The sequence below is a fragment of the Phalaenopsis equestris genome, unplaced genomic scaffold, assembly GCF_001263595.1.
Source record: "Phalaenopsis equestris unplaced genomic scaffold, ASM126359v1 Scaffold000552, whole genome shotgun sequence".
Taxonomy (NCBI): domain Eukaryota; kingdom Viridiplantae; phylum Streptophyta; class Magnoliopsida; order Asparagales; family Orchidaceae; genus Phalaenopsis; species Phalaenopsis equestris.
Genome location: NW_018164992.1, coordinates 2700312 through 2723610, shown reverse-complemented (window position 1 = coordinate 2723610; position 23299 = coordinate 2700312). Strand labels below are relative to the sequence as shown.

At 30.8% G+C, this 23299-nt stretch overlaps 2 protein-coding genes across 2 annotated transcripts; both read left to right on the top strand.

The window, feature by feature from the left end:
• The first annotated feature begins 6367 nt into the window (after positions 1-6367).
• Positions 6368-15718, top strand: LOC110029120 (membrane-anchored ubiquitin-fold protein 3). Its single transcript, XM_020731241.1, has 3 exons — positions 6368-6703; positions 10237-10407; positions 15357-15718. Exons 1-3 carry the CDS (start codon positions 6556-6558, stop codon positions 15413-15415), a joined length of 378 nt encoding a protein of 125 aa, XP_020586900.1. The 5' UTR covers positions 6368-6555; the 3' UTR covers positions 15416-15718.
• Positions 15719-17797: 2079 nt separating this feature from the next.
• Positions 17798-22714, top strand: LOC110029170 (60S ribosomal protein L7a-1-like). The gene is made up of 7 exons (XM_020731339.1): positions 17798-17862; positions 18020-18067; positions 18149-18350; positions 20826-20995; positions 21675-21803; positions 21887-21979; positions 22433-22714. Exons 1-7 carry the CDS (start codon positions 17860-17862, stop codon positions 22562-22564), a joined length of 777 nt encoding a protein of 258 aa, XP_020586998.1. The 5' UTR covers positions 17798-17859; the 3' UTR covers positions 22565-22714.
• The last annotated feature ends 585 nt before the right edge of the window (positions 22715-23299 follow it).

The window sequence follows — 23299 nt, the reverse complement described above, 5'->3', positions numbered from 1 at the left end:
GGGATGTATGATCTTATCTCGTTTCCGCTAATCGATTTAAAAATTAATTTTGTAAATCGAATGTGGTATTTAGAATCTTTTACATAATGTGATGTGCATATGTATGAAGAAAACTATTATGGTAGGGTATAGAGGACTTGTTTATCTTATTTTTTTCTGACTTTGCCATTGTTTGGTCGTTTTTGCAATATTTTTAAATTTTTAAAAGTCAACTATCACCAAAATAATATTCTAATTATAGTTTTATAATATTTAAAATAAATGATCTCTTTAAATTAAGTTTATGACCAAAAGTGATGCCTCTTTTGTATTCCATATCAAATGATGAAACTTAGGGCTCGTCGGTTTCTGGTTTAAGATAGTCATCACAATTTTGTTTAGGGAACTATTTTCTTACTTCTTTCTAGAATTTTTTTGGTGAGAAATTATTTTTGTTTTTCAATTTGATCTCTTAAATGATGGTGAATGTTAGAAAATTGTTATCTACTCTTTTGAAAAAAAATATATATTTATAATTCCAACAACTTAGAATCTGTTTGGGACAACTGTATTTTGGCTTTGTTTTTCAAACCGCCACCAGAGCTTCATTTGAGGAACTACTTTCTTGTTGTTTTCTAAAAAGTTCTATAATGAGAAATTTCTTTTTTCAACCTAACTTGTTAAAATTTGGTGGTTGAAAGAAAGTTGTTTGATTTTTTAGAAAAAAAAATACATATATTTATAACTCCCAACACGACTTTCTTTTAAACAGTTTTATAACCGTCTTTTTAAAAAACTGCAGCCACCGACCAAACAGATCTTGAGAAGTTTTTTTTTCCCTACAACCATTTTAAAAAGTTGTCTTCACCCCAAACAAACCCTTAGTATTCATCGAATAGTCGAATAATGGGGCATTTACATGCCTCGCCGAATTCCAATGTAATTACATATCAAACTCCTAAAGTTTACCTTTTTACATTTTTAACACATGCTAGTCCTTCATATTACATAAAAAGTATCACTATTTTGACTTTTAAACGTGAAATATACATTTTAATTTATAGTGAAAATGACTTATATAAATAAAAATTGAAGTTTGTGATGTGTAAAGTTAAGAACATGGGGGTACCTTCTTCAGAGAAAATGGAGAACAGGATATCAACACAATGGTTGGTGGTATACAGCCTGAGAGAGTTAAGCTGCACAAGTGGCTTATTTTTTTTTTTTCAAAATAGTCTAATATTTCAAAATAAATTAAAAATAACCTTAAATAAGTTAAGTTCACATATTCCTCATAGAACTATAATAATTATTATACAATGTTCTTATGTTAACTATATGTTAGAATATTTGTAGTTGTAAAATTAGAGGAGTAATTAAGCTATAAGACTTAGCTCGATATACGGCTCGTGAGTTGAAGTCGATGAGGTAACAAACAAATTTAAAGCCAGCTTCACTCGTTAACTGTGAGTCTACTTGTTTAAAAAATATCAGTAAAAAATGCACCTGTAATATAATACAATATTTTAAGTGTTAATTATAAATTATTCAAAATTTTAAAAATTATGAATTATTTTAATATTAAAGTCGTTTCTTATTATTTCTTATATATATATATATATATATATATATATATATATATATAAAAATGTTTTTTATTTTTTTTTATATATATATATATATATATATATATATATATATACATTCTTGCATGTATTACTTATCCCTTATTTTATGAGGTTTTTTTTGGATTTGATTACCTTTAACATTTCATCTTTTAGATTCTCTAGTCTTTGGCCATTTATTTAGCTTGCATTTTTATGAGAGGCTAATTGAATTTGATTGGTAGATTTGACAGTTGGATTAATTGATGCTACATAATCAAATTAATTATGCATTATAAAGGCTAATATTGGTATAAAATGTGGATGATTTGCCCCACTCATAGGCTACAAAAATATTTAAAGTTTAAAATGAATTAAATTATTAATATTTTTTTATTTCTAACCATTCTCTAAAGCAAACTATACATCAACAAAGCCATACTATTATTTTATTTAATAGTTTTCATGAATTCAAATCCAAGTTATTAATTTTCAATTCCTTCCAAAAGTATTTGCTTTTTGCAAATATCATAAATTTTAATTTGCAAAATTTACCATGATAAATAGTGCTTCTCAAATTCTCTAAATAATTTATTGAATTTTTCTTTATTATTAGTTAATATTTATAGATCAAAGAAATAGGCAAAAAGAAAAAAAATATATATAGGCTTTGCTAAAGAAAACTATGGTGTCTTATAGGCCTATGTATTATTTTTCTTGAGTCTACTTTGCATGATAGCCAATGTTAGTGGGACTTCTAGTCTCTCAAGCAATAACATATGCACTTATACTTCCACAAACATTGGTGAGTCACATATTTATTTACATTAAAAAAATCTTTATTTAAACTAAAAAAATATGTGGTTCATTTATTTTCATTGGGAATCACACCTTTTTAACTTATATAAATAAAATTTTTTTTTTGATTAAATGTTTTTTTAACATAAAATCATAATCATTCAATCATGTTTACAATATGCACTTTTTACTGTCAAGTGTTGTTCAAGGTGCAGGGACATAATTTCTTTAATGCATTATTTGTGAATGACAATGCATCATAATTAGTATATAATTTAAATTAATTGACTAAATGAAAACTTTGGCCCTCCTCACTAATATTGCATGTTATCTAATATATAATTTGTCTAATGACATGCATGGAAGGCATAATCCAAAGCACCATCAACAAAAAAATTAGGAAAAAAAGTGAATAAATGCATGAAGCTCTCCAATTATTTTATTTATATCATGTTGATCAAATATTTTAAGTCTATCAATGCACTAAACTTGCATAATATATTTATTTATAATATATTAAATTGGTTCTACAATTCAACATTTACCCTCTTTTTTGGATTAAATATATTTTTAAAATTTGTTAGTAAAAGGAAAATTAATTGCTCTCATTGATTTTTCTCTCATAATTAATAGTAATTAATATTTGAAGTGATTAAATGCGGAGGACAAAATGGCAGCTAGCCGAGAAGAAGTGATGGATGGAGAAATGAGAGGCAGAGAAGAAGATGTATTATGGTGGTAATTAAGATAATTATTAGTGGAATGATTTACGAGATGAAAGAAGAATTAGATGATTAGATTATGGTAATTAATATGTAATTAGTGAACCATATAAACTCTAATTAATTAGTTATTGATGCATGTGGAGTTTTACTTTTTGCTCATGGGATGTACCTATATATATATGTGAAAAAATTCACGGCGAAAAATGATAATATATCGAGTCTTTTAATCACATTCATCATAAAATGCGATAAATATGTTGTCATGTTAATACATTTGGTGCAGCGAAGAACAAAATAATATATTATAAAATGCAACTAATATTATAATAGAGTTAACTTAATATTGATATTTTACATATTATTTTTTAGCTGAAATAAAATTTGTTCTATATTTTCTTATTTTGTCTTTTTAATCTAATATAAAATACATCAGGATTTAACGATGCATTTTCCCAAACACTCTTTGCATAACGGGCCTCCAGCCCATCCATTAACGTTTTGATGGGCTTAAATCTAATTGCAAAAGTCTAATAAGATTTACAAATCAAGAGGTCTTAATTTCTTTTAAGGAGAAAATTTTGCCATGGATTGTTATGTTAGGAGAATTATTTGATAGTTTTCCTTATTATGTCCAACATTTCTTTAATAAACAATTTGAGAAGTCAAAAGATCTTAAAAGTGACCTTAAGATCATATACTTGTTTGGATCAAAATGATATATGTTTATGCATTATTTATAACGAATTTCAAGCACCACCATGTAATTCTGATGTATTTATATATCTAACACCTAGATTCTTCCACGACCCCCACGAAGGGAAGGGTCCTCCCTTAACTCGATGAACTACGAGAATTCTTGTGGTTGCCTAGTTGTTGTCAGTTTTCATAAGTCCTAGATAGACTACTTCGTTAACACTAGCTGAAACCCTTTACTTGACCTCCACCTTATTCTATGATATTTGTCAACCCGGTTATTAGCGAAAGCGGTTGCCACTATCTGGTCTCATCAAACCTCATCACGCAGGTGGAGGCTAGACCGTCTGTAGTCTTGAATTTATTCATATTTATAATATTTTGGTGCTATAAACTTATATATGAAAATAAATATTTCATTTTTAAATGAGAGTAACAATATTGTTTTTATGTGATCTTAAAGAATTAGGTATTATGCATATAAATATGAAAATTTGGGCATTAGAAGAGTAAATATTGAAGATTAGTTTTTGTATGCATGTAATGCCATATTTATGTATATGTTAAAACTTGAAAAAAACTAAATGAGTACAAATTAATATTGTCTTATCTTTAGATTTTGGTTGTGATTTTTTTTTCTATTCACCATACACATATATTTGTAATAACATTTTTTACATAAAAGTTGAAATAAGAATCTATTAAATGTTAATGTTTGAGATATGGATAGGAATTGACCAACATTATTGCAAGTTTTCATTGCATTTGTTGTAATGTGAATTGTATTCATTTATTGTCGAGTAATGTACACTGTTAATACATTTTAGATGTGATTTACATCGTGATGTCAAACATTGATATTCCCAACGTATTACATTACTCCCTTAGTAGAAGTTACGTTGATAACTGCACTCGTGTAGTATTATTTCTAGCTAGTCAAAGGTCAGTAAAGTTTTTTAACCTACATAGATATAGTTATTTAACCTAAAGAAGCAAATGAATCAGTTAGAGTCGATCAGGATAGTCTTTAAGCTATAGCTTGTTTATAAAATTAAAGCTTACGTTTAAATCGAGCTATTATTTTTATATTCAAATTTGATTCATTTATTATTATAATTATTTGGATTTAGTCATTATTGAGCAAATTTATTAGTATTATTATCAAAATTTTCTTTTATTTCTTACCAAACAAACTTTATCGGGCAAACTTATAAATAATGTGATCGAGCAACTTATCTTCTAATAAATTGAGCTTTTGCAAGCTTTTGTTAAGCTTGATAAAATAAATAAGCCATAAAATGAATTATTTACTATAAGAATAATTAAAATAAATATATCATTTACAAAAGAAGTAAACAACTAAACAAATTATTTTTAATCAATTTTATTCGCAAGCTTTAAATTAAAAATTAAATAATCTTATTCACAGGCTTTAAACTTGTTGAGTTACCCTTGCCTTGACAATAGCCACCGTAGATGTAGAAGAGAACCGTATCGGCCTGATGTCCGACCCATCGTACAGCCTGAACTTAAGTTCTAGAAAATCCTCCTCCGACATCTGATCCCCCACCCTCATTGACCTCCGATTCACAAGGAAACACCACCAGCACAAACCGATAGCAAAAAGACCCCCACCTCGCCGATCAAAGTAACAAATCAGAGCACCTCTTGACGCCGGAGGATGGCCGAAGGTATCTGATATCGCTGATTAGAGTTTCGTCTGACCGTGCAAAGAGGATTTTTATCACTGAGGAAGACGACAAAGCGCAAAGAAACCAAGCTTTGAGTTGCGAGGTGGCCCGTAACGATGCTTCACTTCATGCACAAACGTACCGTATTCTACTAACAGATTTGCTAACGTTTAATCCAACGAACAAAACAATAAGTTATTAAAGTTAGTTTATTTGATAAAGAAGTATTTATAAAAATATTGAAAATTATTCAATCAATGAATCAAATAAATACTAGGCTTGCAGCCCAACCCAGCCTGGATTATGATGAGCCCAACACTATAAGCCCATTGCATTCAATCCATTGAAGGTTCGATAATTAACGCGGGCCACATGTCGTCGTCTTCCCCACGTCGGCGCCGCCCCGCTAGCCCAAGTACATTGTGGCACGTTAGCAAATGCACCGGCCTTCGAAACCGATCCCAGCCGTCCAGGTGGTCCCGTGACTTGTGGGTCTCACGAAGGCCGTACAGCCTCAGCGCCTTGGCCCCTCGGTCTCGTTCGACTCTCCATTGGCTCGTAAACCACTTCCTCTCTAAAATGACCCAAATAAAAGACTCGGTTCGGCGGAGGATTCTCAGCCACATGTTTCGGTGGGTGAACAACATTTTTTTTAATTTTGCCCCCCGGGAATATCTGGTCATTAAAGGCATGCTAACCAGACAAAGCGGTTCGGTTGACTCGTCAAACAGCAACAAAGTTCAACCAAAACATAGACGCCACGTCATCAAGTATTTTAATTTGATTACGTGGCAAAAATCTGTTAGTAGAATACGGTACGTTTGTGCATTAAGTGAAACATCGTTACGGGCCACCCCGCACCTCAAAGCTTTTGCGCTTCGTCGTCTTCCTCAGCGATAAAAATCCGCTTCGCACGGTCAGACGAAACCCTAATCGGCGATACCAGATACCTCAGGCGATCTTCCGGCGTCGAGAGGTGCTCTGATTTGTTACTTTGATCGGCGAGGTGGGGGTCTTTTTGCTATCGGTTTGTGCTGGTGGTGTTTCCTTGTGAATCGGAGGTCAATGAGGGTGGGGGATCAGATGTCGGAGGAGGATTTTCTAGAACTTAAGTTCAGGCTGTACGATGGGTCGGACATCAGGCCGATACGGTTCTCTTCTACATCTACGGTGGCTATTGTCAAGGCAAGGGTCGTTGCAGACTGGCCAAAAGGTTGGGACTTTTTATATTGGGTATTGATATTTTTTTAATTGTATTTTAATGTGATTTTATGGTAGTTTATAGTTGTGGGAATGAGGAAATACTTGTAAATTTTTTTTAGGATGGATTATAGTAGATTTGTCGCTATACGAGTGAGATATATGGGCTTGGATAAACTTTTAAAATTGTAATATAGTGTCCAATTTGGAGTTCAAATCACTTGGTTTTATTGATTTTGATGTCGGAGTTATGTCTAGGATGATGGCGCAGATGGCAGAACATGTTTTCTGCGTGGTGGGTATATTGGTTTATTGCTTAAAAGTAAGTTACGTTTACATGCATTGCACACAATTCTTATGTATTTACATGTCTCAGACCTAGACTTTCATTTTTAGACAAAGCATTCAAATATTTAATATTGCATAAAAAAACAGTACTTTTACCACTTCTAAAAAGTGAAATATATATGCATAGATTTAAAGCATCAAAGTGTATGTGAATATAAAAGTTTTATTGTGAGATTTGTAAATACATAGCAATTGTGCGCTACATGCGTAAATCTTCCTAAAAGTAATTTCTTATTTGAGATTCAAGTAAGTTTCATTTCCATGATTACATGATTTCCTAGCATGGCACATGCACAGCCATAAGCATCGGGTCAAGTTAATGAGGTCATTCTAAGGATCAAAATTGTGTATGAGAAATAGATTGAGTACGGGTTAAAACTTCCTATAGCACAATGGTCACAAATTCTATAGTTTCTTGGTTTTGTGCCACTTATAATTGAATCTTAAATGATTTGCTTAAACATAGTTGTAAAAAACACAAAATAGAGCATGTTGTAGCCTATTATATACCGCCACACAGCTTTCGCTATTGGTTGTCATGTAGAGCTTTGCAAATTATATATAAATGTGTGCATGTATGTATGCATGTATATATGAGTGCATGTAGACATGAATATACTTTTGTGTGCGATAAATGTATATGTGCATGATGTCATGTATATTGTATAATTTGTATAACAATTTAAAATAGTCTTCATGTTCTTGAATGGTTAGTGTTTGGCACAATAAAGCAAACAATAAACATAAACAAATAATTTTGGCTAATTTGCTTGATGATAAGAGTTGGAGCAACTATTAAGATTGTGTAATATCTGCTCATTTACACCCTAGCTATGTGTTATAGTGTATATCACACACTATGTTGTTGGTTTTGTTTTTTTGTAGTTTTTTGCTGTTTTGTTTTACGGGCTTGATAATGAGCTATTTGTTTTGCATGTAGTATCATAAGGGCTTGATTTGGAGAGGCCATCATCGTATTATTCCCATTTGTTTTGATAGACATAGATGATGCTAGGGAGTGATTAATGTAGAAATTATATGATGAGTTTGATGAACAAAATGAATTATTATTTGCTGAACAAAATTTGATATGAAGCAATGTTGCTTTAGCTATTGATTTCTATGAAAGAAGCTCTAGCTTTCAAGGTTGATGTAAAAGAAAAGAAAATGATTCTTCATTTGAAACTTAGCACCATTGTAGATGAACATGAAAATGTTGAGGGTGATGAAGAAGATTATGATTAAGGTGATGATAAGGGTGGGTTATTTTAGTTCATGGTGATAAATTTTGAGATGAAAAAATTCTTTTTTTTAATAAAACATACTTTTAAACAAATTATTCCTTATATTTTGAGCTTGCATTATTTAATATTTTTTAACTTCGTGTGTTGCATCGTTTTATTTGCTAATCTTACTGCTATATTTACCATGATATTTAATATTTTAGCATGACTTTTGTGTTTACCTTTATGTATGTTGAAGTAACTTTATTTTCTATTTGTATGGAATTAATTGTGTGTGTGTATGTGTTTTATTGTTAACAATATTTTCTCTTTGACATTTTTGAATTATTTATAAATTAATCTTGATATTGTATGATTTGCTGTATTTTAAAGTTAGTGCGTGCTTGGTTATATGCTAAATTCTATGGTTCTAGTGAAATCTCTCTCACTAATTTTTTGTTTGACTCGTGCATCTTTCTGTTCATAAGCATTTTATTGGGTTATTTTTTAACCAGTCCTCAGTAAGGTCATCACCTTCCACTTTTTTTCATTATTTGGGCTTTATTTATTTCTTCAGTAAGGCCTTTGTATATTTTCACGGTCAAGTTTGGATCAAACAATGTTGGATGTTAGCTGAGTCACATATTTGACCAATCCTCAGTATAATTACTTTTCGAAGTTATTTTATGTTTCAGGAGTCACATTTTTGATGCGGCCCACTAGAAATATTGCAATTTGTTCTTCTTGTAATGTCTGTTGAGAATAAAAGAGAGATTTCAACATGGACGCATTTTTCATCACCCACAATACTTACTTTGTTCTGATTTGAATTGCATATTTTCTTTTTGAACACAACAAAAAAGTTTCTATTTTGGCATTTGTCTAACTTTGTAATTTCTCTTTAAGTAAAGACATATTTCTACAAATGCAACTTGAACCTCAAACCAATGTCTTCTTTTGCTTTATTTTGATGCATTGAGCAAAACCAAAATTGGAATTGTTTGGTGGCTTTGCTTTATTTAGCTGCTTTGTACAAAACCAAAATAGAAATTGTTTCGTGGTTTTTCTTAGCATGTAACGATATGTAACAATATTTATTCTAGTGACTCTTTATTGTTTATTGGTTATACTCATGCTGATTTGATCAAATTTTTGGAATATTGTCAAAAAGGAGTGTGTTGAACCTGACTTGTGCTTTACTTTTTAATTTTCTGTTTCTAGTTGGCATTTTTATATTGGAGCATTTACATACATACCACACAATTTATATGTTTTTACATATCTAACACCTACATATTCACATTTACATGCATACCAGCCAAATCTTTAACATCACAATCTTTTTAAAAATGAAATTCATGCATTGTCTTATGACGCCTAGATGTTATTCGTGTAAATATCAAACTTCGGGTGTTAGATAAGTAAATACATAAGAATTGTGTGGTATGTATGTAACTTTCCCTTTCATAGGGACATTTACATACATACCACACAATTCATGTGTGTTTACATACCTAACATCTAAATATTCACATTTACATGCATACCAGTCAAATCTTTAACATCACATCTAAAATACGAACATCACTTTCATTTTAAAAATGAAATACACCTTTCGGCCATGAAACAACCTACACTTGTAACTTGTAAACGTCTACTGCAGTAGGGATAGAAATTGTGCATTTTGGGAATTAATCATACATCTAACCAAACGAGGCATACAAAAAAACTTTTTTGCATTGAATTTTGGCTACTTTTGGTACAAAAATGACTTCATTTGCTCTAAGGATTATTTGCTCAGCCTTGTTATACATGGCTGACCTGTCTTTTCTATGTATATTTAAGTTTCGATATGGTATTTTCGAGATAAATGTTATCGTTATTTATCTTTAGGTGCATTATTTAAAATTTGATATAGTACCTTTTTTTTAACAATGATTTTCATTGATATTTTATTTGCTCGTCTCATCTATAGACAAAAAAATCATCCCCAAGTCAGCTACCGACATAAAGCTAATAAGTGATGGGAAAATTCTTGAGAACCACAAGGCGATCACGCAATGTAGACCCTCATTTGGCGAGCTCGCTGGAGGAGTAATTACCATGCATGTAGTGGTGCAGCCATCATTAGGTAAATCAAAAACAGGTATGATTCTCCATTTTATGTACTCCTGTCTGTTTCTAACTTGGGAAATTTACATATGTAGACCACAATTCTTATGTATTTACATCTCACTCCAAAACTTTCATATTTACATACATAGAATTGATGCTTTAAACTATACATGAAAAAGTGTATTTTACTTGTTAAAAAGTGGTAATAATGTTATTTTTTTATGTGCTATTAAAGATTTAAGTGTTATGTGTGTTTATAAATATGAAAGTTAGGCGTTATATATGTAAATTGTGACTATGTAGGTAAATACCCCTTCTAACATTTTTGCATCAGAGAGGTTTGGGGCCTATTTGGCAACATTTTTGTCCTTTTTTTTTTTTAACTATGTTTGTTTGGTGCCATTTTTTTGGTTTATTTAAAAAATAAATAAATCAACTTATTTTATAAACACTCAAAACACATAAAAGATGTTCATAGTGTTTTTAAAAACAATTTGTTCAATCAAACATGTTTTACTTTAAATCAAAATAAAATAAAAACAAATAATAAAGTGATCCCAAATGGCCCCTTGGTGTATTTGCTAAATTAGAACCATGAAAGAGAAATGAATTGCTGCTAATAGGTTTAAGTGCTGTCAGATTCGATGTAGTTCATAAATCCTTCGCGTTAAACATTTTTCTTCAGGAAAACAAATCTCCACACTTTTTAAATATTAAGGATTTCAATCCCCGGTCCATGCTATATAAATGAATTTCAATTTGCAGTTGTTCTTCGGAGTTTTATTATACTTCGTGATGGTGAAACTTATATAATACATGTATGGAAATTTATATAAGTGCAACATAATGCTTAAGTATTTACATTTCCAACACTTAAAATTTCATATTTACATTTATAACACTCAAAATTTTAACATCACATTAAAAAAATCACCATTATTAACTTTTTAAAAATGAAATACTCCTAAGTTAATGACACCAAAGGGCTACAAGTTTAAACATCGAACTTTCGGTGTTAGAAATGCAAATATATAAAAATTTGTGTCATATGTAAATTTCCATATATATGTATATATGTATATATGTATATATATATGTATATATGTATGTATGTGTATATATATATATATATATATATATTTATAATACACGCACACACATTCATGATGTTTCTTGTTAATCTTTCGTTTCCTATAGGGCTATAAGTTTATATATCAAACTTTAGTTTTTAGATGTATATATATATATATATATAGAGAGAGAGAGAGAGAGAGAGAGAGAGAGAGAGAGAGAGAGAGAGAGAGAGAGAGAGAGAGAGAGAGAGAGAGAGAGAGAGAGAGAGAGAGAGAGAGAGAGAGAGAGAGAGAGATCTATGTGCACGCGTGCACACTTGCATGTTGTTTCTGGTTAAAGCTTGGTTTCCTTGAATATGGAACGTTTTCATTTTGCGCGATCAATTTGCTTCTATATATTTACATAAAAAATTGATATTTATATTTGTGAGAACTTGCAGAAAAGGAGAGAATATTTTCCATACTGTACTCCCTGAATGGAGAATTTAATTTTTTAATGGCGGTTCATAGAGGGGTTTGTCAATGAACTGAACTCTAGTAAACTCAGCTTAGCTCCTGTTTTACCTAACACAACTATGAGAAATCTTTGACCTCTTCCTTAAGCTAAGATAAATATTAAAATAACCACCGGGCCATCAGACTTGCTTTGAAAAGTAGGCCATTGAAGTAGCATCTTATGAATTTTCCAATTTTGTACCTGTCTATTTGACTTAATCTTCATGAAACTTCACTGTAATTATTTGATCTATTGGCAAAAAATAATTCACAAAGGGTAAAAACGTAGAGTTTCAGAATTCACATCACTCTTTTATACACGACCAACTCTTCAGTAGCTGTAATTTAGCGAAACAAAGGATTAACGATCATCTGTAATTTTTTATGTCTGTGCAATTTGTGTACAAGATCCTATGTTTGCGTGTTCATCATCTACTTTGATTGTGTAGTCAAGGACATTTTTATTTAATATGATAATTGCCATCCTTATGCGCTTATGCGGTCAATTCTTCTTCCTTCTTTTTTTTTTTTTCATCTTGTTTTTAAAACTCAACATCATTGATCCCTTTCATGCTATGAACTTGATCCTATTTCCCTTCTCCCGTGTGGCAACAGAAATGCACCTTTCAATTCTTCTCTTTGGAAGCTCTAGTTTTTTCTGCTAAAAGAGGTGTATCAGTGTTCTATATATGTGGTGCATAATTTTTTCATCGTAGGCTCCAATACTTTTCTATATAGAGATTTGATATTGTCTCATCTCGGTGGTGTGTTTTACCCTTCTGAAGCTCCAATGCTTTCTTAACATGAGGCTTTCTGGTCGGCGGAAAAAGCAATGCATTGTATTTCTTTTGCATGGGCATTCAGAATTTTGGCATTTGGTTCGCCGAATTCCAAACACACATTAAAATATGAATGCATTGAGCATTTATTCCTGAGGTCATTTTCTCTATATTTGGAATTCGGTGGATTTGGCCAATTTCCAAGTTGTCGGCTGCCTTCAGGCGACCGGCGGTGGGGGTGCCGACGGCCGCCGCAGCCCGCTGCCTCCGGCCGCCATTGGCGAATGCATTATCTTTTAAATATTTGAAATACCTTATTTTCATTTTACTTTAAACAAAAAAAAAAGAGGTGGTTTGTTTATTTTGCACTGAACCGAACAACTCCAAAGAATTTTAAATGCAATACATTACTTTTACATAGCATTCATTTTACGTTGCTTTACTTTTTCAACAAACCAAACAGGAGCATATGAAACTATCATGCATAGTTAGAGTTTTGAGCGACTCTAAATTAGACTTCATCCCTGAGTGATTGTCAGATCAATTCGCCATCACATTTTTATTGTGTGGACATAGAAATGTTAACAAGGAGAGCTCCAGTGCTTCTTTAAGAAGAGTCCCTAATTATCCTATATAGACGGACTTGTGAGTTCATTCAAAATTTGGCGCTTAGTCTATAAGTGATAGTTATACCAATTTATCATCATCCTTAATGTGATTATAGATAAATATTAAGAAGGAGAGCTCTCTAGAAAATTAGTAGCAATTTGCACAATATCTTTATTACGTTTAGGGGCACACGCCTACATAACACATTTTTATTGTATTTACGTATCTAACTCTTAAACATAATTCATATTTATATGCTTACCACTTAAATCTCTTACATCACATTAAAAATATCATCATCGCTAGTTCTTTAAAAGGGAAACACACCCTTACATGCATAAGTTTATGCAATAGGATGTTGGAATGTAAATGTCTAGACTCTCAAGTGTTAGATAGGTAAATACATAAGACTTGTGTGGTAGGGAAATAAAAATTTTGAAGTTTTTTCCTAGGTGTAGATAACATTTTGGGCTACATTCAGAATGTTTTTTCTTGTAAAAATGTTATCATTTAGTAGGGTGAAATAATTATAAATAGCAATTTTTTTTTTAAATCTGTCATTCCTATTACTAATTTTTTTATTTATTTATGCTTGTTTCATATCTCCAAGAGATTTATTTTGATAAATAAAATTTTCGTAAAAAAGTTAAATTATTTTTTATTTTTATTTCCAAAAAATATCCTTTAATCACAATTGGTCACTATTTTCTTTGCCAAGTTATCGCTCACCTTAAAGTTGCATTATGGTCCAAGATTGGTGCTGCTTTATTTTTTTTTTGGGAAATTTACACATGTTAGCACACAATTTTTTTGTATTTACATATCTAACACTTATAATTACTTTTATAACATTTTGGTGTCATAAACATATCTAACAACAACAACTACAAGCCTTTATCCCACTATGTGGGGTCGGCTATATAAATTCTTTTGTTTCATTGCGTCATATTGAGCATCATATTTTCATTTAATTCTAATAAATTAAGATCATTTTTATACAATATACCCAAACCCTTCCCGGTCTACCTCTGCATTTCTTAACATAAGTCAAATCTAATATATTTACTCTTCTAATCGGATCATCAGATTGTTGATGTTTTATGTGACCAAACCATCTAATATGACTCTCTCTAATTTCGTCCGTCATTGGAGTTACACCAACCCTTACAATGATATATTCATTTCGCATTTTGTCTCTAAGTGTAAATCCACTCATCCACCTAAGCATTCTCATCTAGACAACACTCAATTTAGTTTTATGCTTCTCTTTTAAAGGCCAACATTCAGCGCCATAGAGCATTGCAGGTCTCACCACCATCTTATAAAATTTTCCTTTCACTCCAAGTGATACTTTTCTATCACACAATATACTCAAAGTATTTCTCCACTTTAACCAACCAACTTGAATTCTACTAATTATATTCCCATCTATATCACCATCACTTTGAACAATAGACCCGAGATATTTAAAGTCTTCACACCTTTTAATAATTTAATCACTCATAATTACGACTCTGTCACTAGAGCCACTACTACTACTAATAAAAATTACATTTCATGTATTCAATTCTAGTTCTACTCAAATGAAGGCCTTTAGACTTCAATAGAGACCTCCATAATTTAAGTTTTTCCTGAGCTTTCTCTCTAATCTTATCCACGAGAATGATTTCATCAGCAAAAAACATTGATTAAAAGGATTCATGTCATTATTTTTGACAAATTTTACGCTGGTTGTCCACTACCTAACACAACCCTCTACCTCTCACATTTGGGCCTTGGGATGCAGTAATATTGCCGTAAACATGCATGAAAATTTTAATTCTACTGTCAAAAAGTTAAACTCGCAATATTTTAGAAGTGATATGAATGTAAAGAAGTAAATTTTTGCTGATATTTATGTAAATATATAAGAATTGGACTATTATGTATGTAAAAGCCCCTATTTTTAGCTTCTTCGATATCAGGATTTGCAAACTGCATAAATGATATTCCAACTAAATCTTTTTTTTATTATTATTTTACAGAGAAGAAAGTGGAAGACCTGCCAAAGAAACCCAGATGTTCATCATGCACCATCTTATAATTCACAAGAAGAACAGAGATTTAGCTCTATTTTCACTGCTGCTGCTGCTCCTGCATCTATCTTCTATTCAATTAGACAGCTAAATGAACAGCTTTGAAGAACACATCTGCAGCAACCTCCAGTTAGGACTATTCCTGCTTGCCATTAGTAAAGTCCTTTAGGCTTCAAATGTACTGATTGTAATATTATATATCTATATCCGTATTAGTGCCAGTAAAAATAGATTGTTCGGTTCAATTGAAAAAGTCTCTTTTGATTGAATCTTCTGACTTTTATTGAAATCTCATGAAAGTTTCTGTTTTATCATCATATTACTATTGATGCTGAGTTCGAAGATGGAGTTGCTTCTGATTGATTTAAGGGGCATTTAAAGTTAATGATTGGATGATGATTATGGTTATGCGCATGAATTTTTGGATAGAGCTCTAGATATCTTTAAATCTCCGTATTTTTTTAATAATTTAAAGTCTTAAATTAAGGGTCCATTTGGGGCGGCTTATAAGCGCGGGTGGTGTTTTTAAAACGCCGACGTACTGTTTGGTTCGTGCGTTTCACCAGTTTATCCGAAACTGTGTTTGAGTTTTTACATTAAACGTAGCTTATCATGAAACGCACAAGCTGTCCCAAACGGACCCTTAGAATCTCATGACAAAACTGAGTCTCTTTATAATTTTGGAAGTTTGATTTTTTTTAATAATGTTAACTAATGTCAGTTAGACTTTCTAATATGGATGATCTTTTTTATTTTTGGATTTTATGTGTGTGTGTGTGTGTGATATATTTATATATACTATTTTATTATGAAAATAATGATATTAAAAAATATCTTAGCTTTCACAGTTAATTATGTCACATTATGATAACTCTTTTTATCATTTTGACTGAAACCTTATTAATTTGTGTCATGTTAAACTTCTGTTTAATATTCTCAATAATCTATTTAACCTTATTATTATGTCTTTATTAAAAAAGTCACGGTAACTTATATTTCTGAACATTGTAATGCTTTTTCTCTAATATATATAACTTATCCTCGTGAAGATTGAATGTAGCTCTCTTAAGTCTTTGAAATTTTAAATAACTAAGGGCTTCAAAAAATATTTTTTGATGATGATAAATGGTGTATTGAAATCATATAGATTCAATCATATAATGCATTAAAATAAAGCTTTATATGTTTTATAAGAAATTTAAAATTTCTTAGAATGTTAATATTATCTAAGTTTTTGTCCTCTTAGAATTTGCACTTATTTTTTATGAATTATTTTTTAGTGCCGATTTAATGTACCATTATCCTCTCATCAAAACTTTATCAGAAGCATTCATTTCAGAGATTTCAAGTAAAAACCTATCTCACATGCTTTTATTGGATCTTTTTCTACGAAATAATTACTTATAATTTAATTTGTAAAAAAAATTACTATCTAGAAATGAAATCATTATGGTATAATTTAGTTTAGATAACCCAGTATATATAAGAGATTACAAAAAGTTTTCATTCCCTTATAAGTGAATTATACAGAAATACATCTTTGAGAATGTTCGCTTTGTCTTTTGTGATTATAGTAGAAATTACAGAAAAAGTCATGAAAGAGTGATGACAATTGAGAGATGACGGTTGTATGACAATGATTTAATGATTATGACAAAAAAATAATTATCGAGATATGATGCTCTTATGATAACATATATCATGCAACACTGATTGAGATATAGTGTCAAATGTTAATGACTGAATGGTGGTGGAGATAATCACTGGTGTTGACCGCAGCACATAATTTTAGAATTCTCTAGATTTAGAAATTCTTACCAATTTAGATTGTTTGGCCATATAAAAATGTGTCTTATCATAATATCTCAGAGTTATGTTTTGGTTATTTTTAACATGTGTATCAAAATACTCTATTAGATAACATTAATTGTTTATTTTTATTTAAATTTATTTACTTGGCTATTTAACAACTTAATGATATTGTAATTAAGTGATGTCGAACTTGGCAGTTTTTATTTAAGCATGTAAAATTCACAAATAATTTGATCCTTTAATTAATGTCACAAAAATTTAAACCATACATGTGTTTAATTTTGACTCATTTGGACTCAGATTATATCAACATAATATTTTATATACTATTTTCATGTTCTATTCTTGGGGAGAGTTTTTTGCGCAAAATTAATGTAAACTCTCTTCAGCATTTTAAATTTATAGCGTCGATGAAATAATTATGATTAATAATAAAATGTTATTAGTTGACACTAATTTAATTAAGGTGGCCTTGATGGCAGATTTCTGTTAGGAGCATCCAACGGCCAAGATGTTCTGCCTGAATTAACCAAAAGGGCCATGTATATATACCCAAACCGCATAGTCTCTTCGTTCAAGTGCTCCCCATTCTCCCGCCGTCGACGAAACCCTAACTCGAGCCGTCTGTCATCGAAGCGAGATGGTATGATTCTTTCTTCTTTCTCAGTTAAATCCTTTGCTTGAGTGAGATTTTTGGCTTTATTTCTATTGAGATCTACATTCCTGCAGTTCTGGATGGAAATGATAATTAATTTGTTTTCTATTTGGTTCCGAGATTTATTATGTTCCTAATGACGCAGGCTCCCAAGAGAGCAGGGAAGGCGCCGACTGCGGTGAAGAAGAAGACGGTAGATTTAGTTTTTATATCGTTTTTAAGGGTTTGATGTTATGTTTATGCATGCGGCTTTTATATTCTTTATGTTTTGCAGGAGAAGGTCGTGAACCCTCTTTTTGAGAAGAGGCCTAAGCAGTTTGGGATTGGTGGGGCTCTACCTCCTAAGAGGGATCTTCATCGCTTCGTGAAATGGCCTAAGGTAGTGAGAATCCAGAGGCAGAGGAGGATCCTCAAGCAGCGTTTGAAGGTTCCTCCTGCGATTAATCAGTTCACGAGGACTTTGGACAAGAACCTTGGTAATCATTTATCTGGTATTTTGGTATCAACTATGAAGTTAGTCATGGAAGTGTAGTTTATGGATGGGGTATCTGCTTGCGCGCAGGACTACTTCTGAACTCCAATAATTTGGGAAAATCTTTTGTTGTCACTAACTTATAGTTAATGTTTATAATAGTGCTCTATTATCTTCATCTTATAAATAGAACGTGATTATCATGATCAGATATGTACAAGGAACGCAGCTTTGTGCTATTTAGCAAAGATTTGGACTCAGAAATTTCTCTTTAAGATATACTCTTTTAATTCGTTATTTTGGTTCCCAGTGGCGTACTGATTAATTTATTTAGTCGAAGATTCCTTTGTAAACTGTAGCCAGTTTTAAAAGTTTTTTTTTTTATTGGAAAGAATTTGTTTAATGATTCGTTAGTGTGATGATTTTAAGCTTTAGATCAACTTGACAATGTTCTGGTTATGCCTCTTTTAACAAGCTGATGTGCATATTAATTAGATTTTGATTAGGAATGATGCAACCAGATTTTATGTTTTCTTCATTTTAATCAAACCTGCCTTCACAACATTCCGATAATTATTCTTCTATGAAATCTCCCAAAAAAAATTCCTAACATTAAACAATCATAAATTTATCCAGAACCATCAGAATTATTGATCGTGTTCATCGAAATCATCTTTTGAGGACTCATGGATGATATCTTAGGAAGAAAAATGTTTGCAATCTAATTAACTTTCACGTTGACATTATCAGATCTAATGCGCTCTCTGGCAATGTTAAATTGGGCAGTGATCATTTTTTTAGACCATGGGAAGGATTGTACTTGAATTAAATTTATTTTCGTGAGAAGTAGTCAGGTTGTGTGCGAGTAATTCTTTTATGAAATAATAAATTAGGAATTCGTGTCAATTTAAGCTAATCGGTGATGTTTGGAGATTTGACATGACTTATATTGAAACACTTTAACTTTTATTTTATTGAATAATGAAGGAAAGACGGATTATAATATGGTTAAAGACTGTTGATTCATCGAATTACGAAAGATCTAAATTTGAGCCGCTTTTGTATTTAGTTTATCTAATCAATAAGATAGAAGAATATGATTATTACTATTTTTATCTAGATATTAGAGCCCTCATTCCTTATCATGCTCGATCATTTTGTAGTTCATTTTTCAAGTAAATGAGATTGAGTTATTTTATTATTACTCATGGTATTTGGATGCTATATCCTCGCTTATTAGCATTCCAATCATTTGTAGTTTAAGTTAGATTTTAATTTTTTGGGTAATTATAAGTTCATTATGGTTTAGTAGGTAGATGATAAAGAAAGAAAATATTCGAGTTTTAAACATTTTTGTGGTGTAATAATAGCTAAAGTTTCATAAACTACTTTTATTTTTGGCTTTACTCGGCATGGTATATATGAAGATCATTCGGTGGAAGGGCTTTTTATGTGATTTGTTTCTTTGAATCTATTTTAAACAAGCATTTGTTATGGAATTTGAATACTCGTCTTATTGAGCCATAAAGTACGTATTCATTAATTTATCAAAAGCTTTGAAGTTGTAGAAGTTTTAATATTTTTTATTGTTCTAGTCCCTTTGATCTATGCATCCATTTCTTATTTTTCTTTTGTAGAAAAGTCTTGTATGGAGGCCTCTTTTGAGCCTTTTATATGCCTTTTGTTTGTCTTCTTTTTTTATAATAGTTACAAAACATTCATTCTCGATTAATTGGTTTTTGTATCCTTTGTTTGGGGTTGAATGTTTCTATTCTGCTAGCCTTTAATGTTGAGGCATTAATAAGGTGGCACTCTCACCAACGAATGGTGTTTTTAATCCTCCTCACTTTTAATGGTGGAAAAACTTTATCCAGTTCCAAATATTTGGATATGTTCTCGGTTAAATTCTAGTTTGACCAGAAATTTATTAATTCTTTTTTCTTAATATAAAAAGCTTATAGCATAGCATTATAGTGACCGCATTATGACATAAAATTTCATTTTATTATTGGGGCAATTGAATACATAGCACTCTCAAAACATTATTATTTATAAAACTAGCACTCTTTCACTCATTTTTTAAAGTATGGGTAGAAATCAGAAAAAAAAAAGACAATTATATGTAATTGCCTCTATAGTTAATTTTGTGAATTTGTTTTTCACCCTAAAGCACAAAATTTTGGTGAATTTGGAATTCACCATGCAATTTAACACTGGTATATTTCAATATTATTAGATCTAAATACCCTGCTAACTGCAGCTTACTGTCGCCTTGGTTTACATTAATTTCATTTTTTTTAAAATCAAACACAAAAGTATAAATTTCTGCATTTACTTTACACCAAACCAAACAACTTCAAAAGTATGTTAAATATACTATGTTTCAGTTACACTGTTCCTTTTCACCCTTTTGCCTTCTTTCTAATCATATTTTGAAATTTAGGCTGTTCCCTTATTCATTATCTGATATTCTTTGTAGCAACAAACCTGTTTAAGATGCTCCTGAAGTACAGACCTGAGGATAGAGCTGCGAAGAAGGAACGCCTTCTCAAACGTGCACAAGCCGAAACTGAAGGAAAGGTTGTGGAGTCCAAGAAGCCAATTGTTGTCAAATATGGCCTTAATCATGTTACCTATCTCATAGAACAGGTTCGTTATTCTGTAATTTTAGGATTATTTACATTCATACCCATAATTTCAATGTATTTACATATCATTGACCTAAACTTTCATTTTTATATTTATATAACTTTACTTATGCATGGAAATATGTTTTTAAATTATAAAATGCTTGTAATAGTGGTGTTTCTTTTATGTTATATGAAAGAGTTGAGTGTTAATATAAATATTAAAAAAGAAAATTTTAATGTTAGGTATGTAAATACAAAAGAATGTAAATGCCCCTTAATTTTATTTTCATTTGGAGCCAATTTATGCACTGCGATCTTTTTTTTTAATATATATATTTTTTCTTACATCATATGTTTTAGAATAGTTAATAGAAAAATTGGCAGACATCGTACATACCACACAATTCTTATGTATTTACATATCTAAGACCTTAATTTTTATATTTACTTTTATAACTTCTGGTGTCATAAATTTATGCATGATGGCGTGTGTTCCACCTTTAAAATGCAAGTAAAAGTGTTATTTTTAATGTGATATTAAAGAATTGAGTGTTATGTTATGCTTGTAAATATGAAAGCCTAGGTGTTAGAATGCAAATACGTAAGAACTGCGTGCTATATATGTAAATGGCCCTAGCTGAACTTTTTTCTACGTATTATTTGAATTTCCACGATGAAATTCATTTTTTTTTAATCAGAACAAGGCCCAGCTGGTGGTTATAGCTCATGATGTAGACCCAATAGAGCTTGTGGTTTGGCTTCCAGCATTGTGCAGGAAGATGGAGATCCCTTACTGCATTGTGAAGGGAAAAGCTCGGTTGGGAACAGTAAGTGTTTGTTGAATTTTTTTTAATATAAATGCCGTTAAACTCATTTTATTTTATTTTATTTTTTATTACGTTTTCCATAGATTGTCCACCAGAAAACCGCTGCGGTATTGTGCTTAACAACTGTGAAGAACGAAGACAAGCTTGAGTTCAGCAAAATCTTGGAGGCTATTAAGGTGATTACTTGACTAATTTTTACAATTGTTAGTAAAAATAATGAAGATTTACATACATATCAGTCAATTCATATGTATTTACATGTCTTAACGCCTAAACTTCAATTTTTATAATATATGCCACCTTCCTTATCTATTCATGAGGTGTAATTCCCACAAAACCAATAAAAAAAAGAAACCTTTGTTTCAATATCACATTCAAGCTGTGATCTAGTTGTGAAAAATGCTTCTGACCAAAAAGCACTTTTTAAAAATATATAGCATTTAAATTTTGATATTTACTTGTATACTACACAATTTTTAATCATTTGCATGAATATCATTTAAAATTTGATATTTATTTGTATAACATTTTAGTTTCAAATTCTCATGATGTTAAAGATTTGAGTTTTGTTTAAATAAATATTAAAATACTCTTAATTTATCTCCTTGTGTATATTTCTTTGAATATAGGCCAACTTCAATGACAAATTCGATGAGATTCGAAAGAAATGGGGAGGAGGAATTATGGGTTCGAAATCTCAGGCCAAAAGTAAGGCCAAAGAGAAGCTCCTGGCTAAAGAAGCTGCTCAGAGAATGAGTTAGGTTTATATATTATTATAGCTTTTCTATATTCAAACATTATGTTCTTTCTGTAGATTTCAGTTTTTTGAGCTGAGAATGTCCTTTCAGACTTCACAATTTTAACTTTATTAACTCCTCTTTTCTGATTGTTTAATGTTTTTGTTTGATGTCTAACGTCCTGTCCTCCAAATTATTTTGTCCAAATTATTTTGCTGATAATCCCGCATGGTAATTAGCATTGTTGTTTGTGATGAGCCGAGTTTGAGCAAGCTAAGTGCTTGTTCGTGTTTGACTCGTTTGTAGTTTTTTTTTTTTTTTACTTGAAATGGACTTTTGTTCAAAATTCTTGTGAATAGCATGTTTGTGTTTGGTTCGATTCAAAATTGGTTTTGTTTGTTTTAGCTCATGTTTGGCTTGCAATGATTTAAAAAAAAATTAAAATTTTAAAGATGACAATTAAAAAGTACTTTTCTTAGAAAAAAAATATTCAACATAGGTGGGTGAGTTATTTTGATAAATTTTTTAATGAAGTTTCTGAAAATACGATCGACCTTAGTGATCTTAATATCTTGAATAATAATAAAACGTTTCATTTTTACCGCATTCGTAAAAAAGATGTTGAGGAGGCTTTAAAGAAAATCAATGGTAGAAAGTCTGTAGGATCTGATGATATCCTAATTTAAGTGTGGAAATATTTAGGATGGAAATATTTATCTCGGCTTACTAAACTCTTTAATATTATTTTAAAAACTAAAA